The 19952-nt window shown below is 43.2% G+C and overlaps 1 protein-coding gene across 2 annotated transcripts in view; it reads right to left on the bottom strand.

The window, feature by feature from the left end:
- The window catches only part of UTRN (utrophin), a 1532463-nt gene that overhangs the window by 1182847 nt on the left and 329664 nt on the right, over window positions 1–19952 (bottom strand). For both annotated transcript variants that reach the window (XM_078648677.1, XM_078648678.1), the window contains 2 exons: window positions 18796–18968; window positions 3314–3429 (listed from right to left, as the gene is read on the bottom strand). In XM_078648677.1, coding sequence (XP_078504803.1) covers window positions 3314–3429; window positions 18796–18968 — 289 coding nt within the window. The remainder of the gene's footprint in view (window positions 1–3313; window positions 3430–18795; window positions 18969–19952) is intronic.

Genomic DNA, 19952 nt, shown 5'->3' with positions numbered 1-19952 from the left:
ATGATTATGCCTGCTTGCTGAGGGGCTGCACTATGTGTCTCACGCCCCCGGGGATGCTGTGATCCTGCCCAATGCCTCTCCCCTAATGCTTACATTGCAGATGAATGTGCCCTATGCTCCTAGGATTAGGCCCAAGGTACTACCTGATGTGATGTGGCCTAGTGGTATCACCCTGATGTTTGAGGGTCATGCCCACTGTTGTTATGTCTATTGCAGATGTTCCTGCCGGATGCCATGTTAGGATGCTTCAGGTTCCTACCTTATAACAAATGATAATGCTTTATGTCTTTATTGCAGGATTGAGACTGATAGACCTACCTTTTTCATTTATCCTTTGTCCCTTCGCAATGGTTCTGGCAGCGGCCCGATTGGCCCTACCATGTAAATAATCCCCTTGTACATATTGCCCTGGCGCCAGGTGGTGCAGTATAGTGACTACTGTGATTACTATGGTATGTTTGACACAATACAAAAATTATTCTTACACAAATTTGTGTCGCATCTCTTTTTTTGGCGTGTGCCTCGTGTGTCGCCTGTGTGTACTGCGTGGATGCTTTACACATGTCCTCTGGAGTTTGGCCCGCCCGCTCTGCGCCACCTTACCCCATTTCTAACAGTGAAGAATTAACAGGACTAAATGTAAATTATAATGAGTTTATGAACAATTATTGAAGAGTTGTTCTTTCTCATGGTAACTGTGCACCAACCGAGAAAAAGAAATGGCACTGCACAATAATGCTAAATCCAATTTCACTGAAACTTTCAGAGAATGATCTTCATACATGTGCTAATGAGAATTACTAAAAACGATTTAGTTACTTCACATTTTGAAATATTTGTATACGTTGGTATCTTTGAAATGTAGTAATGAGCTAAAATTACCTGCTCAAATTGCAATGGAATTAAAAAACGTTATACGTGACATAGATTTATATAAGGTTTAGAAACTTTAGAATGAAATATGTATGTCCCTTAATTTACATTGTGTATTTCATGAACTAAAATTCAATTTGGACCTGCATTTCCTTTCTCTTGCTCGATTCTGTTCTGATGAGAAAGCAAGCCTCATAAATTTGCAATGTGAGATGAAACTATGTTTCATAAAAAGAGTTTCCATGCACATACCAGGACTACTTGCAACTAATGTGCTACTTGGGGTACATCTACTGTGAGAAATTATCCTTTTCAACTCACTCATGGGCCTCTGTTGAAAGCCTATTGTTTATAATTATACATTTTGAATATTTCAACAGCTGACATGATCATCTCTATCTTTTTGCTATAAAATGTGTCTTCTTTATGCTGCATGATAATCATCCTATATGAACTGACCAATGGACTGAGTGGCCTGATCGGAGGTGAACCAGGAGGTGTAACTTCGGGACTGGGAAATTATATTATGCGTTGGATTATTGATCGGATACATCATCACACTCTCTTTCTTTTTTGCAACTCGTTTCGGCACTTTGCCACCTTTCCGATGCGGATTGCTTCCTATTGGACTGAGAGACAGCTTTCGGACTTGCAGACTCTTGGCTGGTGCATACCCTGTGTGCGCTATTCCTGGACTTCTTTCCCTCGTGGGAGAGAATCTCTGACCTGACATGATCCATGTCCCTTCCTGAACTCTCCCTCTAGAACGTTGGTAATTGATGGCCTGAGAACAAGAAATTTGATTACTCTATACTCTTAAATTCAAATGCCTGAGTTTGATTTATTTACCTCCTTAAATTACTGATACATTCTAACCATTCATAAATCCTGTTTCTGTATGACTTGTCTCCAATGATTGAGTGTGCATTCCAACAGTATTAATGAGGGATGGGAATTCTCATAGAGAGGTCGCTAGTCAACAGGTCCTAATGTTAACATGTTTTAAAGCTTTAAAAGAATTACTTGTTTGTATGGTTCTAGCCAACTGACTTCTTCAAGAGACTTGGTCTAGCAATAATAATCCTGTACCTGTATAGTGAATTATTGAGAGTCATATACATGAATCTAGTTAGTTGCCCAATTCCTGGTCCTCATTGGATAACTGGATTGGATCCTCTATATCCTACCCCTGTCGGCACAGTTTAAGATCCATTGGAGGACCAAGTAAATTACTCTGATGTGTAGTGCCAGGAAAAATTAAGTTCAAGGTAAATGGCCCAGTGGTGCTACCTCTTTGCTGATGCAGCAGATATTCTCCAAAAGTCCAGAAAAATACCGTCCACTGGCTCAGTTGGGGTATTGAGCTAATATTGAATGGGCTGGCAGGAAGACAGGGATAATCAAACTGCAGTACCAGGTTCTCCAAATAAAACAACCAAAACGGGAGCATGGTTTAAGGCTTTCACCTTAAGTTTTAATGACTGAGAGGAAGGACATAAAATCACCCATAAAAGTGTATTTTCCGAGGACAAAGCAGAGACTTCTTGAGTGGGATTATAGTAATTTACAGGCCTTACCAGAACCTTAGCAACAGACATGAATGTGAACTGAGCCACAATACATGTCAGACACCCTCTGCAGCTATAAGCCATCACTAGGCAGGTATGTAAGCAGATTTATTTAGGTCAGTCCTGGCTTCTAACAAGGCTTGTCTAGAAGGGTTTTTCTGCTACGAACCAGACAAAGGATCAAAGAAGATGTCCCAGAAGTTTCTCCAAGGACAAGGAATTTGGAATGACTTGCCACAGTGCAGTGAACCACCAAACACACCATACGATGAGAGGGCTGAGAGATGAGTGTATTTTATCCAGAGAGGGCAGTTAGATTTCTCTCCGAGAGATATAGGTAAAGGTCCTATGCACCTCACTAAAATCAGTCTCCTCACCTTCACGTGAGAGGCCCAAGCAATGATTTAAGACTCATAAGTGCATAATTATCTAGCTGGCCCTGCTGGTCTCTTGGTGAATCAATACTTGGAGAACCGGAATAAGAGTCCTCAAAGAAAAACAAAGGCTGAACCAAAAGTTAAAGAAAGAAAAAAAGAAGGGAGACTGGAAAAAAATTATAACATGGTGTGAGGAAAGTCATCCCTACTTATCCACACTGTCCACAGCAAAAAAGAATGACCAAACAACTCCAAGGGAATTAACAGACCAAAATGCCACCAGCTCCACATCCATTATAGCTAATATTCCAATGGATGTGATGCTAGGGTTGGCCCAGAAGTGAAATTAGAGGGAACCTAGAAATTCTTCAGGAAACAATACAGTTGTACAGAAACTCAAACCGTTGAGAAAGGAGTTCCTGGGAATGGCTCGTCCCCAGACTACTGACTTACGTGAGAACAGCTGAACAGTACATAAAAGTGACACATAAGTACCTTCAGGATCCAGCAGTTTTTCTATCCCCAAATGTTGTTTGGCAATGGTGAAAGCGTGTTCCAGTCTCTCAGTTGGAGACATCTTGATCACCTTTTCCCAGCTGAACAGTTCAGGTCTAAAAAGGGAAAAAAGGTGAGATATTTGCATATACGGTCCATATTGTGTATCATTTTTTTAAAAGGAAAGCATTTGACTTGTTAACATCAGAACCATACAAGAGAAAATATGTCCTAATGCTATGATGCACATTTTCTTTCAAAAACACCCAACATTAATTTACAACTCTGTTTACAACCACAAGTACTCCTTTGCCTTTAATAGTAAGTATGAAGACCCTTTGGTCTCACTCGCTAACAACTATAAAGTCTGGGATTCCATGTACAGCTATGACACTGATAATTCATGTAACAAACATACTTTTTGGGAAACTGAATGCTATATTCATTTGACGATGTGTTTCCCCCGGCTTTGCTGTCCTCATTTTATGTTGTGAATCGATATTTTAAATAGTTAATTTTACACAGAATTGACCCTTTATAAGATATAATGAAGCATTAAAGAAGATATAGAAGTGACTATTTTCAGTATATCAAAAAAAAAAAAAACAATGACAAAAGACCTAGTTAGGGAAACCTTTTAAGTAGAGTTTGCAAACATATAACCTTTAAGCTGTTCCATAAAGCCCAACGCTGACCAATGTCTGCTCCATTAATATGTAACTTAGAGGAGGTTTAGGGTGTTTCCTCCCATCAGAAATTATAGCAGAGTGTGTGGGTGGAAAGATGGATATTCTGGTTTAAGTAGGTATTTTATTTCTGATTGTAATCGGAAGAGAAATTGACACTAAATAGCTTTAAAAAATGCAAACCGTGCATTTTAAGGTCAGTCTGCCTAAAGGGACGTCCCTATCCTCTATTCATAGCAAAGAAACCTAATGATAGGTGATCCAACATATTATGAAGGATGGACGGCCACAATATTTCCAATTTGCAAGCAAAAATAAAAGAACCACTTTACAAATGACAACATGCAAGCACAAATAACACGTTAATAAAAAAAAGTAATTCTTAGTGCTTCATATTCTAGGTAAAGATTTAACACAAACCTTGACAAGTGATTGAGTAGGCTACAGAGAATTAAATGATGTAGAGGGGAAAAAAGAGAAAATTCAAGGGCATCTCCTAATAATTGGCACACTTGGCACAGTTCCCTTTGCATAGGGCAAACAAAATCAATCCACACTGTGACATTAGATAATTACAATCGATAATGATTTCCACTGTAAACGGAAAATACAGACACTGCATGAAATGAGAAAATTGTGCATGCATGAGGAAATATGTAATAAGAAATAACATAGTAATAACATACTACCTGTCATCAGAGAGCAAAAGTTGGAAGTAACCAACAAGCGTTAGAAATTTAGAGATATCGGTACGACCCACACATAGGTGATTGTACTGTTGCATATCGACTCCCAGAATATCATGGTACAAGAATATCAAGTACAAAACATTGAAAGGGATTGCATATACATAATTATAGATTTACTATTTATAACACTAAATGTATGCCCTTTGATTATAGTACAATACAATACTAGTCAGTAGACTGTGCAGCTGCTTCCGAAGAAGTGTCCCAGCGCTTGAAGATATATGTACCACATAAGGACATATATGTGGAGTTAAAAGAGTAGAAAATCTAGACTAATTTACTGGTCAATATTTTTTCCCCCAATAGTTTCCCCTCGCTATTTTACCCTAATGATATTTTGAGGTCAAGATTTAGGGTGCACCTCAACCTTGGCTTTAGTGAGTGCTAGTGGTAAGTACTGATAGAATTACCATAATGAGAAAATCACCCAGAAGCTACTAATAACCGTGACAAAAGCAATTTCACATCTTCTAGCAACGGAAAACGTCAAAGGCATAACACGTTGGGCAAGAAAAGAGAGGTTTGTTGGGTGTCGGGCCCGAAAGTACTCAATAATGGCCTGACTTGATAAATTACCCAGGCATACGTCATTGCACCAAGGATAATAGTTATGGGTCTGATAAATTAAGATATCCCAACACTGATAGCAGTATCATGAGAAATGTACAACTGTGACAATTGAAAGCGTCTCAAATAAAGAAAAAATGTGAAACCCTAGCTTGTTTGTAGGGTGCTTTTTATGTGAGTTGGAAATATGAAGTTGATAAATACATTGCACGACTTATAGTGCGGAATACCTTGGGATGGGCCTCACACACAGGGAAGAAAACAATCCCATAATAGAAGCTGAATTGCACCTCCCTGAAATCATGATATGGTAGACTATATCCCTTAATAGTTAAGGAAAGGATAGATGCCAACTCTCACAGAAAGGACTGTTTTTTCGGCGCTGCAGAATAGAGAACGAATTTTCGCAACAGAAATCCTAAAAAGTCCTCTATTTGCATCTCACTCAATGGGAGTCCCAGGAATTAGTGTCTTCACTATGGAGGGGAAAAACAAGGCCTATTCATTGCTATCCTGTTTGCAAAATCCACTCAAGTCTCATGTCTGTAGAAATCAAAAATGGAAGGGGTCCAGATGGAAACTATAATGGGCACTACTGCCTACTTATCCGTATTAAGGCACCGCTAGAGGGCTCAGAGCCCGATTTGATGCAGGTCAGCAACCAATAGTGAGATGCCATGGGGCGGTCTTATCACACTGTGATGCTGTGGTTGAAGTCTGATCACGGCAGGAAACCTCTCTGAAGCTGAATCAGTGAGTAACATTACAGATGATGGATGGAGGAAGCTCTTTGTCCTCAGGCACAACCATGGAGAGGGTTGAGCAGCAAGCCTCTGGGTGTCGATGAGCCAAAAAGTGCTTGGAGTTAGTAGAGAGGGCTCCTGGCAGCTGCAGGTGAATCCTGCATTAAGCTGGGCTAACAAAGGGACCAGAAGTCAATGTGGGCCTGGCCATTGTGAACAAAGGAGAAGCAGGCAAGGGGATGGAGCTCTCTAAAACTGGCTACAATGGAGTGCACGTAGCAGACACACAATGACAAAAAGGCAACCCATGTGGAAGAAACAGGACTATAGGTTCAAAGCGCACACAAAGAAAGGGCCGACAAAGGAAAGTGGCAAGGATTTGACTGCTGCAGTGCCTAATTTGAACCAGTGGTTTCCGGTGCTCTGCACCAGCACTTAATCATTTTCCCCAGTGCTTTTCATCAGCACCAGTTAAGGACCCATTCATTTACGGCAAGCACGGGAAGTTAAATGATTTGCCCAGAATCACAGGTTGTTGAGCCAATGCAGAGACTTGAACCTGGTTCCCCAGCTGCAAAGTCAGCAAAGACATCACATCCTCTCCTCGCTTCCATGGTCAGCAGTTGGTTCTGTTTCAGGCTGTGGTAACAGACGAAATGGGCTGATGCAAGCTGCCCGGGCACTTAAATATTTTTTATATACAAATTAACCATTGGACTGCTGAGTCATTGCATTAATCAGTGGACAAAAGGAGTTGCTGGCAGCTTTGGACGTGAAAAAGTTGGATGAAAATGAAAATAAGTATAGAAGAAGAGAGACACTAGAAAATAATGAAGAGGAGGAGTGTGACAGTGAAGACCGAGCAGTAGAAAGCTAATGGGTTGGACAGATATTGCGGAGACAGAGCTTCAGGACTTGTTGATGTTCCTGACAAGACAACGGTGCCTGAATTTATAACTGAGATTTTAGACAACGTGAGAAGAGCATGCAATGTCGCGGTCGTAGGATTTCCACTATATCCAACAACGAAAACAGAGGAAATGCTGTTCTTTTTGGCAGAATGCCTGCTATCCCATCTAATCCAAACCCAATCGGTGAACAAACAAAAAAAGCATACGGGAATCCCTGCATATCATCCAAACCGTCTTTCAAACCTAAATGCAGCAACGTCATGGTCCTGCTTAGAGACTGAATTGCACAAATTCATCCTCAAAATGTTGCAGTTTTGAAACACTATTAGAAAATTAACAAAAAGCCTATCTTGTCTAGCAAAGACGTTAGTACAGAAAATCAATATTAAAAAAGTTGGTATAAGAAATCGACAAGATTTTAGGCATTTTGCATCAATATAAAAACAGGCAAAATGAAAGTGATGTAAGGCAACAAGTTTATTTCTGTTTTTTTCCCTACCGTGTCAAGGACAGCTCCCGAACAAGGTGAATCAAGGTGTGGGACTCTAGGAACCCACATGCTAAAGAGCAGAGGTTGTTGATATTTTAGGGTATTAAGCCTAAGTCTCTCAGTGCTATCCCATCTTTCTGCTCACATTTCTTGCTTAATTATATCACCCTTATTTATTTTAAGACATATTGTAGCTTCCTCAGAACATACAGGATCTTGCAGCCCATCCATTGTTTACCACTGGTTGGCTTTACTGCCAAACCAATGTGCCTACTTCTTATTCAAGGTCTTTTTGAGTTCCAGCTAGTCAATCTTGTGTTTTCCCTCCCACAAAGCACACCTTTTTACCATCTCTCTCCAACTGGCTGGTTCCTATGATTTACCTGCTCATTTTTGGAGAACTACTTTTTAGTTTTTGTTTAAGCACTCTATGGGACTGCATGGGTTTTACAAGGGGAGAGGTGTGGCGCCGCGGCCAGGGCGACTGACGCTGGAATCTGGGGATCACGGTTCGATCCCCGGCTCCGGCGGCAGATTAGCCTAGCACCATGTGACTCTGGGCAATAGCTCGCTTAATCTTCCCGACGGCCCCCAGCGCCTAGAGACCCTTACGGGTGATTGTGCGCTTTACAAATGTGGACTCTACTTTACATCGGACTCTTGTGTGCTCTCCCACATTGCTATCTCTCATCCATGTGCTTCTCTCACCACATACATTTCTGCTGCTGTGTCATGCCCATGTGCCCCTGTGCTTGATAATGCCTTTTGGCTAATGTTTCTCCCTTCTCCCTATGTTACATCCCTCATTTTGCCACTTGCCCCACCAACAATGTTGCTTTATCCCCAACACCCACAACCAGCTCATCCGTGTTGTTTTCTTATATTTTTTTAAAATGCACTTTTGCTTTACTTGTTATTTTATTTACTAATCTATCTCGCATAGACAAATTAACAAGCATTTACAATGCAATAGGTCTCGCAGCATTAAAAATTGAGTTATTGGCATTGTGTATGACAATGCGTTGCATAAAATGTTTAGCAAACTTTGAATTGGTGAGCAGTGACAGTGTGTGCAAGAGTATGCTGTTCTTGAAAGCAGTGTGGTAGAGAGTGCAGGAATTTGGGTGACCTGAGCAATGTAGATGATGCACCTCACGCACGGGGCTGACACAGTTATTATTCACACAGCTCGGATGATGCACCTCACGCACGGGCTCACAGCTGTTATTATTCACACAGCTCTGATGATGCACCTCAGGCATGGGCTCACAGCTGTTATTAATCACACAGCTCTGATGATGCACCTCACGCACGGGACTGACGCAGTTATTATTTACACAGCTCTGATGATGCACCTCAGGCACGGGCTCACAGCTGTTATGATGCACACAGCTCTAATGATGCACCTTCTGCACGGGCTCACAGTTGTTATTCACACAGCTCTGATGATGCACCTTACGCACGGGGCTGACGCAGTTATTATTCACACAGCTCTGATGATGCACCTCAGGCACGGGCTCACAGCTGTTATTCACACAGCTTTGATGATGCAACTCACGCACGGGGCTGACTACAAGGGCAATAGTTTTTGAAAACCCTGGTTTCCTCTTTATCATCAATTCTCCATCCTATTTTCTTCGCCATAGTCTGCAGATATGTATTTCATTAGAACTTAATTTTTGGAGTGTGGCCTAATAATAGAAAAATAAACACGATTTAAGAAAAATATATAGAATCACATTTTCTGGCTATCCAAAAAAAAGACATAATTTGGACATAATAATTTTTAATATAACACTTAAGGGAGGTAAGCATTCCCCTCCGACATTAGATATATGATCTATAAGTCACAGCATTCCAGGTGCAACTCAACCTTTTACCCTTCTTGAAATTCATAAGTTAGGTTCCATTACTTTAGCAAATAGGAACACCAGTCGCTTTACTTAGATGAGAAATAGCACACACTGTGGTACTATTAAACCTGTTTCGTAAAATCTAAAAGTGTCTTCGATCTTTCAGTGGCTCCAAATTATATTTTTAACACATGTTTTAGGAAACAGTGGTCCGTGAGAGACAACATCTGCGTAGAGCAATGGAAGTTGAAAGAAGTCTCTGGCTGATTCTATTAACCTATGACGGCCAATTGGTGGATTTTTAAACTGTGTGGGATGAGAGAGATCGCGAGATGTCGGAAGGAGATAATTATAGATCTTAGCCACTTGGTAGGTGAATAGTCTGCCCCCAGTACTGTCAAAAGCTCTTACTTCCCAACAGGCAAGATGAACAGCAGGAAGGACTTTCAAGTTAACATGTGCCAGGACTACAGCATGGTGGCAGTTCACATAAGGCTGGTGATTACAACAAGGACAACATCTGCTGGTTGCACTTTGTTCCTAAGGGTTAGGATCTGTTTTTAAAGGCCATATAACACCTTGGGACCATCTTTTGCCACTTGAAGACATTGATAGGAGTGACTAGGAGTCTAACATGTGTAGCGCGGCAGTAACACAACACAAAATTCAATGCAACGCACATAACCCACATCTTACATTGCTATGCCAACTCAATAACAAAACAAACAAGAAACATTTCCATTAATAAGAAAAATAAATATTTTTTTTCAGAGGGAAGAGCAATTCAACATCACGCAGAGGGGCCTCTGAGAGAGCTATATGTGTATGTTTCCTCGAGACACAATAAAAAAACAATAACACGAGGGTCCGACTCAAAACCAACCCCCATCCCCACAACATTAATAGACACGAGCCGGATTGTAATCAAACGTACTTACAATGCCTGTTGCTCAGCAAAAACTCGCTCCGGGACCATTGTTCACATGAAGAGAACAGACAGCAGCGCAGGGAAAGGAGCTGTAACTGTGTTACTGCTGCCTGATGTTTCATGCACGGAGTTTTGTGTTCCAATTCAAAATGAAGGCGTGAGCGAAACCGAAACTTTCCGTGGGGCTGGACTTCCGTCTTCGGAACCCCGCGCACACGCCCACGGAGTGCCATGGAGAGAAGCAGGGCTGGAGACGCGGGGCTCCCATGCCCGAGGGAGAGCCCCGCGGTGGCAGCTGAAGTCCGGAGTGGAGGTAAGTGGGCGGGGGCCGGGGGCGCACGGTGCACTTGTGTGTGTGTGTGTGTGCGCGCGTGTGTGTATGCGTTGGCGGGGGGGTTCTTTGTATGTGTGGGTGTGGGTGTGCATGGGCGCTCGTGTGTGTGTATGTCTCTGGGTATGTGTATGCGTGTGTGGTGTTGGCGCTTCCCATGAGACAGAAGCTGGCCATAGCAAGCGCGTTCGCAAGCGCGTGGCCCGCTCAAATCGCCTCCTCGGAGAGAAAATGCGCGCGGCCAGGTGCGGTCTCCTGGGAAGCAGACTCAGTAACAATAGATCTCTGGCGAGACAGCGCTTCGCGCTGTTCAACGCCACGAGACCTAAAAACCGAACTACCATTGTAATGCGAGATAGCAGCCCAAATAATTCACTAGGCAGGCCCACAAATCAAATCTGAAAAAGGCAGTAGCCTTCCTGGGGAGGGTACTCTTTTGAAACAAACTTTTTTGACTATTCGGCACAAACGAGACCATTGCAAGACTATGAACAATGGCAAACATTTCTTATGCTGAGGAGTCACGCATTGCTTGGCTGTAAAGTATTTGATACTTACTCCATTCCACCACAGAAGAGAATTACAGCAAATGTGTTTAACAAACGGAAACTATATAATCTGAATGCTCATAATGAAATAAGAAGGAACAAAGGGTAAGAGGAGGTAGGCAAAAATAAAAATAAAAACCTTACTGTATTAGAAAGGAATTGGAGTACAAAGTGAGTCCTTTTTTCCTGACAACAATATTTCTAAATCAAAAAAGGTGATAGAAAGCAAAAACGTGTTTGATGAAAGGAAGTGCCATTTGTAAATGTAAAGCTAGCATTGTTCTAAAAAGTAAAGTCCAGGGTTCGAATCCATCCACAGCTTTCAGACAGGCCATGACGCCTGTCTTTCACGCTTCATTTTGAAAAACAAAGAGAAGGAATAACTCCCAGTAATTAAGACTGAGTCTAGTCTACTATTTCCTTCCATCCATCACTTTTTTGCTCTTTATCACCTTTTTTTGATTTCTACTATACCGGACCTGTAAATAGCCGCATCTAGTTATTAAGTCTTCTTGCTATGTTGGATCCCAAAGATTCAATTGATTGAGGAAATGATCTAGGGCCGTATTATGCAAGTGCCTGGTGGACGCAAAGGGCGCGTTCGCGGCTGTCCTGGCGGACGCGCATTCATCATAATATGGTGCATTTTCCTTCATTGCGCCGGGCACACCTTTTTAAGGGTGCACCCGGCACAACGAAAGAAAATGCGCTACATGTATAATAAGGCCCCAGATGGGGAACACGGCTATCTCCACGATTTACCTTCTCCGTGTGTTGGCACCTGACATATACAGGCCGCCTCTAGGCCTTGCAAGGTTACCCACCTGCTTCACCGGCATGGCATCAGTCTCATTATGGGTCATATCCTTCAAAATACTTATCCGAGCAGGACGTTTTTAAACCCAGAATCGGACACTACTCTTCTTACACAATTTCAAGAAACTGCTCAGAGCCCTAGTCTGAATCTGCTTCATTGTGCCTGCAAGTAAAAAAAGATCACGTGTCTGATGGCATTGCGACTGCACCATTCAGTTGGTATATTGTCAGCTATAAAAAGGAACAATAAGGAATATGCTACTTACCAGTATGCATCTGTTCTTGGCATGTAGGGCTGCTGACATTCATATCTGTGCATAGATCGCCGCCTAGTGTTGGGTCCGGATTATTGCACATTGTTGTCCTGGAAGAGTCTTCGAAGTATCACGAGATAGGTGGCTCCTCCCTCGGACTGCAGTGCGCATGGGCATCCTCTCCATCCTCAGATTGTTTTTCGCCATTGTGGCAGAGATGGAGTAAAGTACAGTAAGAGATGTCCATGCAAAGAGTGAATGCTACAGCTGCGACAGGCACCGGGGAGGTGGGTGGGCGATATGAATGTCAGCAGCCCTACATGCCAAGAACAGATGCACACTGGTAAGTAGCATATTCCGTTCGAGGCATGTGGGCTGCTGAATTCATATCTGTGCATAGAATGTATAGCAGTATCTCCCCTAGCGGTGGCTGCCTGTGTCAGCTGCAGCAGTCTGAAACAGAGTTTTGAGAACAGCCTGTCCTACAGCAGCTTGCTGTTTGGAATGTACATCTACACAATAGTGTTTGGTAAATGTATGTATGGTTGACCATAAGGCTGCTCTACAAATTTCGTGTAACGGAACATTTCCTAGGAAAGCCATGGATGCCCCTAGTTTGCGTGTGGAATGCGCCCTAGGGGGAACTGTTAAGGTGCATTTTGCCTTTAAATAACATATCTGAATGCACTTAACGATCCATGTGGCTATACTTGACTTTGAAATAGGGTTGCCTTTGTGTTGTGGTGAGAAAGCAACAAACAACTGTTTTGTCTTTCGAAATGCCTTAGTTCTATCTATATAGTATAGCAGAGCTCTTTTTACATCTAGACTAGGCAAGGCCCTTTCAGCTACTGTCTGTGGATTTTGAAAGAACACTGGCAGTTCTATTGTTTGATTGATATGAAAATGGGATACCACTTTTGGCATGAATTTAGGGTTTGTTCTGAGAACTACTCTATTTGCATGTACTTGAATGAATGGCTCTTGAATAGTTAGGGCTTGTAGCTCACTAACTCTTCGAAGTGAAGTTATGGCAATAAGGAAAGCAACCTTCCAAGTAAGAAATTGCAGTTCGCATGAGTGTAGTGGTTCAAAAGGTGGTCCCATAAGTCTGGTTAAAACGATGTTTAGATTCCAGACTGGTGAAGGTGGGTGTTTTGGGGGAATTACTCGTTTTGAGTCCCTCCATAAATGCTTTAATTGCTGGCACTGTAAACAGTGAAAGGTGTTGCCTGTTCTGGAGATATGCTGCTAACGCAGCTAAATGTATTCGGATGGATGAGTAGGCTAAATTGCAACGTTGGAGGTGCAAGAGATAGCAAATGATGTTTTGTGTAGAAGCATCTAATGGGTTTATGTCGTTGTTACTGCAGTAAATGACGAAACGTTTCCACTTAGCTGCATAAAATGCTCTGGTAGTGGGTCTTCTTGCCTCTTTGATAATATTCCTGCAGTCTGGAGGCAAGTTGAGGTATCCAAACGCTAGGATTTCAGGAGCCAGATCGCTAGGTTCAGCTGTTGCGGGTCTGGGTGTTGGATTTCGCCATGGCTCTGAGTTAGAAGACTGGGTGTGAGTCGCAGTCTTTGATGAGGCACCACTGACAGTTCTAGGAACGTTGTGTACCACGGTTGCCTCGCCCATGAGGGAGCAACTAGGATTAGCGTTAGCGAATGTTGGCGCATTTTGCGTGCCACTAGCGGTATTAATGGAGCTGGGGGAAAAGCGTACGCAAATTTGCCTGACCAGTTCATCCATACCGCATTGTCTTGCGACTGTGGATGTGGGAACCTGGCGGCAAAGTACTGGCATTTTGCGTTTTCGCTTGTGGCAAACAGATCTATTTCCGGCTGTCCACACTGCCGGAAGAATGGTTGGAGCACATTGGGGTGAATCTCCCATTCGTGCATCTGTTGACTGTGCCTGCTGAGCAGGTCGGCTATTTGATTTTCCTTGCCTGGGAGGTGTTCTGCCATGAGAAACTTGTTCCTCTGAATGGCCCATTTCCACACACTATGAGCTAGGTGCGATAGCTGTGGGGAGTGTGTTCCTCGCTGTTTTTGAATGTAATACATAGCTGTCATGTTGTCCGTCCGGATCAACACGGTTTTGTTGCATAAGTGTTTCTTGAACGCTTTTAGGGCTAGGAAGACCGCCATCAACTCTAGTAGGTTGATGTGCATCTTTTTCTGTTGCGTAGTCCATATTCCCTGGACTGTGTAATGCAGGACATGGGCTCCCCAGCCTAGCAGGGATGCGTCCGCTGTTATCACTATTTGTGGGACAGGCTCCTGGAACAGTCGCCCTTTGAAAAGGTTTTGTGGATTCCATCAATGCAGGGAGTTGTGTGCCAGACTGGTCACCAACACTAGGTCCTTTAATTGTCCCTGAGCCTGGTTCCACTGCCTTGCCAGGCACTCCTGTAGCGGACGCATGTGTAGTCTGGTATGAGGGACTATGAAAATACATGAGGCCATCATGCTTATTAGTTGCTTAAACACTCGGGCTGGCAATGAGTGTTGTGGTTTAACCCTTTGGATTAACGTTTGCATTCCGTTGATCCGTGCTGAGTTTGGATATGCCTTTGCTGCTAATGTATCTACTGTTGCTCCCAGGTACTGTTGTACAAAGGAGGGTTGTAGGTGTGACTTTGGGTAGTTCAGCGAGAAACCTAGACTGTGCAGGAGATGAATGGTCTTTGACATGTGGCTGGCACATTGCTGGGCCGATGGCGCTTATATTAGCCAATCGTCCAGATATGGGTACACATGAATGTGTTGTCTCCTGAGATGCGCCGCCACTGTCGCTAGGCATTTTGTGAACACCCGTGGAGCTGTTGTTACACCGAATGGTAGGACTTTGAACTGGAAGTGTTGTCCTTGAATTGTAAACCTGAGATACTTTCTGTGAGCAGGGTGTATTGGTATATGAAAGTATGCGTCTTTGAGGTCCAGAGTTGCTAGGAAGTCTCCCTGCCGCAGCAGTGGTAAGACTTGTTGCAGAGTGAGCATGTGAAAGTGCTCTGATAGAATGTAGTGGTTGAGGGGCCTGAGGTCCAATATTGGTCTGAGAGACCCGTCCTTTTTGGGAATGAGGAAGTATAGAGAGTATACTCCTGTTCCTTGATGTTTGAATGGGACTGGTTCTATGGCCCCCTTTTGCAGCATACTGATGACCTCTTGCTTCAATAACGTTATATGTTCCTGTGACATTGGACGGTGTACGGGTGGTATGTTGGGTGGTGTTGTTGTTAGTTCTAGGCAATAGCCATGTTGGATAATTTGCCTGACCCATTTGTCTGTAGTGATGTTTAGCCAGACTGGTAGGAACTGTTGTACTCTTCCCCCGACCGGTGTTGTATGGTCTGGGGGTAGTGCCAAAAAGTCACTGTTTGGTATTAGTGGAGGATCTATTAGTATTGCCTCCACAACCTCTGCCTTTGTTATTATTTCCTCTGTATCCACCACGATTTGCGTGTTTGTTGTATGTGGATTGTGTATTAGTCTTGTATGTGGAGGATTGCTGCGATGTGTTTCCACGCGCTCCTCCTCTATAGTTGGATTGACGAAAGGAGCCTCTGTGTTGTTGGGACTGAAGAGCTCCCATGGACTTTGCAGTCTTCGGGTCCTTTTTCATTTTGTCCAGAATTGAGTCAACTGCTGGACCAAACAAAAAATCTGGGTTTATAGGCTGGTTAAGAATTGTAGCCTGGACTTCTTTTTTTAATCCAGATATGCGCAGCCATGCGTGTCTCCTAAGCAGTACGCTTGTGTTGATAGATCTGGCAGCTGTGTCTGCCGCGTCTAGAGCACATTTAATGGAGGCATTGGTGATGAGCTTTCCCTCCTGTATAGGTTCATCTGCCTGGTCTTTGAAAGGTTCAGGTAAGTGTTGGAGAAGTTCTTCTAGACTGTCATAGTGCGCCCTGTCATATCTAGCCAGCAAGGCTTGAGTATTGGCTATTCTCCATGAGTTTGCTGCTTGAGCAGCTACTCTCTTGCCTGATGCTTCTAAAATCTTGGACTCCTTATGAGGAGGAGGAGACTCTCCTGTAGTTTGTGAATTAGCACGCTTTCGTGCGTTGGATACCATCAATGAGTCTAAAGGCAGTTGTCCCCTGATGTAAGTAGGGTCTACTGGTGCTGCCCTATACTTCTTCTCTATTCCAGGGTTGATGACACGTGCCCTAGCAGTGTCTTTAAATATGTCATTTGCGTGCTTTAGGACACCCTTTAACATGGGGATTGTTTTGACACTTCTTTCTGATGTTGCCAGTGTATCAAATAGAAAGTCTTCTTCTACAGCATCTGAATGCATGTCTACCTTATGGTAGCTTGCTGTTCTATCTAGTAAAGAGTTAAAAGCCACTGTGTCTTCTGTGGGTGATGGTTTTGCTGGGTATACAGTACGGTCTGTAATGGGTAGAGCCCCCTCAGAGTCTGGCTCAGCCCCCCCCCCCCATGGCTGTGAATTGGGGTCTACATATCGGTTTTGTGGATATCCAAAACCCACATCTGCGTCCTGATTTTCATGTGGGTTGTAGTCAGAGCGTGCAGGTGAGTATGGGGCATATGGAGTAGTAGGCATAGCTGGAGAGATAGGTTGGAAAAGAATAGGAGAGGTTGCACAGTCTCTCTTCTTTTTTAGTGGAATTCTAGAAAGGTCTTCGGCTGGCACTGGTCTTTTCTTTTTTGTATACACAGTCACTTTCCCAGTGTTTGGGTCAGCTTGGACTGATCTTCTGTGGAGGGGTCTGGATGGATGATCTCCTCTTCCACAGTTTTTTGCCTTGGCGTCGTAGTTTTTGGTTTGACCTACTTCGGTTTGATGCCTTTAATCGGTTCGACCGCTTTTGGTGCCTGAATTGGTTTTTGCGGTTTTCCGACAGGTTTTGTCGGTCCGACGTCTTTTACAGGTTTCACCACTTGTTTCGGACCGAGTGGTTTCGTCAGTTCGATAACTTCTTTAGGCTGTAGAGGTGTCCTTGGAGCCTGCGGCTTTGGCTCGATGCCCTTCTTCAGGTCGATGGGCTTCGGCTCGACCGCCTTTGTTTGGTGTACCTTAGGTTTCGCTTTCGGTTCGACGACCGCCTTGGGTGTAGCTTGTTTGCCGTCGTCGACAGGCATCTTTCCTTTTTCGACAGTCGAACTCGATTTGGTCGATTCGACGGCCTTTGGCTTCGAAGGTTTATATGTAACGGTCGCCTTCGGCGCCCTTTTGCTTTATCACCTTCCGTTCGAAGACGTTCGGTCCGAAGACTGTCGTGTCGATGAGTTTCGTTTTCGATTGAACCGGCCTTGGATTACGTGTCTCAGAAGGATCTTTTTATATGTTCTTAGCCGGGCGGTATGGCGGGGCTATAGAACCAGTATTTTGATCTTGGCTAAGGCCTGTTGGCGATGCCTCGACCTGAGTCTCTGATATTGGTGTAGTGTCTGTATGGGGCGGTGTACTCACGGTTCGCCTCTCGCTGTCATCGGAGTTGTCTTCGACAGCTACGATGTCTTGATCGTATTCTTCGACATCGACGATTTGTTCTTCCTCGTCGATATAGTATTCAGAGTCGTGCTCGGAGTATTGATCTTCCTCTCGATCCGAGTCTTCGGCGCCAACTAGTTCTTCCTCATCGTCGAAGATATTCTCGGGCTCCGGTGCCGTCCTCTGCATTTCTTGCCTTGCTGCCCGCCGGTTCCGGATTGTCTTTTTGGACCGGAACAGGGCACAAGCTAGGCAATTATCTTCATGATGATCTGGAGATAAACATTTGTTGCACACGGGATGCTTATCTGTGTGCGGGAACTTTGAGTTGCACTGGTCCATCGGCCGTCGGTCCACGTGTCGTCGAGAAGGCCTAACGGCCCGATTCGACGACCGGAGTGCAAGCAAATGGTGAAGAAAGCTTATCGGTACCGAGTGAAACAATACCGACGAATCCGAAGGCCTTTTGGCCTTTTTGAAAAGTATATTTCGATTCCGAACTTGGAGTTATGGAAAGTACATCCGAACCCAATGGCGGAAAAAAACAATCTGAGGATGGAGAGGATGCCCATGCGCACTGTAGTCCGAGGGAGGAGCCACCTATCTCGTGATACTTCGAAGACTCTTCCAGGACAACAGTGTGCAATCATCCGGACCCAACACTAGGCGGCGATCTATGCACAGATATGAATTCAGCAGCCCACATGCCTCGAACCCTATTTTTGCTTGAACAATCATCATGTTGCTGTTACCCAAACGAGATTATATTATTGTATCTAAGCAAGTCTTTTAAATCTACCGCCTTAGTTTCATGTTTTGGGTAAATCTAGGAATAAAATGGTAGTGCTGCAGACGAGGTCTTTGTGCACGAGTTGCATTTCATGTAAAAATTCAAAAAATTATTAAAATTGTACCTCGATAGAGTGACCTATAATATTTACTGCTCCCCTTTCCACTCAATCTTTTACACTTTTATTGTATAACACAATATATAACGAATAAATGTATGCTTTGAACTATACAATCGCTAAATAGGCACAGTGCGCAGTTTGTATGGCAACGGTACTGGAGAAAGCTAAGACGTAGTCATGAACACAAGGACATTTACGGATGACTTGTTTCTCGCTTACTTGTGCCTGTGGATCAGAGCATTAAAGGCAAGTCCATCCGTCCAGCTTGTAGTGAAGTTTAAAACATTGACCTGGCTATAGGGCCGCGTTGACTGTCGAACCCAGCTCAGAAGAATCTTCTCACTGTTATTCTGTTGCAAATTCGACATGATGGCCTTCATGACATCTTTCACCTGAAATTAAGCACAGACAGATGTATCCAGAATATCCACAATTCAGATGGGCCTGCATGCAGACAGATAAAAATTAAAGAAGGAATTGTAAAGCATTAGAGATAGCCCTAAACGTGTAACCACCAGGGAGAAAACAAGCAATAATGACAAGCCCACCCTCTTCAAAGTTTAAAATTACAATAATACAAAATAAACCATTTAATTATCCTATCACTGGCTTTTGAAAAAAAAAAAAAAAAAATTATCTTCTGTAGTTTGCTTTATTAGAATACTAGTGCCACAAAATTCGCAAGAATCAATGAAGGGAACCTTCCCTTAAAATAAAATCTAATAATTATTATTGCTTCTGTTGGCTGGTCTTCTTATAATTAGTCGACATAATCTTCACTATACAAGGACGTAGTAAAATTATGAATGCACTTTGTGCAAGCAGAATGTAAAACAGGGCAGCTGGCAAGAACATAGAGACGTGTTAGGAAACATGCAAAAATATTCCTCTAGTTGAAAAATATTTGCAATTCTCAGAGGGAATTGCTTTCCTTGTACATCCTGTTGAGAAAAACAACAGCTAACAAATTCCACCACTTTCTCACAATCTTTCTTATTTTGGAGTTTGAATTTTCCCAACGAAGACAAAAACTTTGCTTGGATAGAATTCAGGTCTTAAAATAAATCTGGCAAGAAATCAATAGTTTACAAGCATGATGTTCCAGGTTAAGTTCCTCCAGGACACTTTGGTTCTAGGGGCACAGGCTGCCTGCGACTAAGCGCCATGATATGATCTTTGGTAGCAGAAAAAGGTCTTAAAACAAGGTTCACCAATGAGATCACAATCCTTATGAACTGTGGCCAAGTGAATGATCTCAGATATTTATATAAAGATTGGCAGAAATAGTTTAAAGGCTAACAATGGTTTATTTTTGGCCAATTACTCACGGTTTTGTTATTTGAATGGTGCTCAGCTTTGTATGTTTTTAAATGCTA

This window comes from Lissotriton helveticus, chromosome 6, assembly GCF_964261635.1.
Source record: "Lissotriton helveticus chromosome 6, aLisHel1.1, whole genome shotgun sequence".
Lineage (NCBI taxonomy): Eukaryota > Metazoa > Chordata > Amphibia > Caudata > Salamandridae > Lissotriton > Lissotriton helveticus.
Note: the sequence above shows the minus strand (reverse complement) of the source record. Positions and strands in the feature narration are given on the sequence as shown.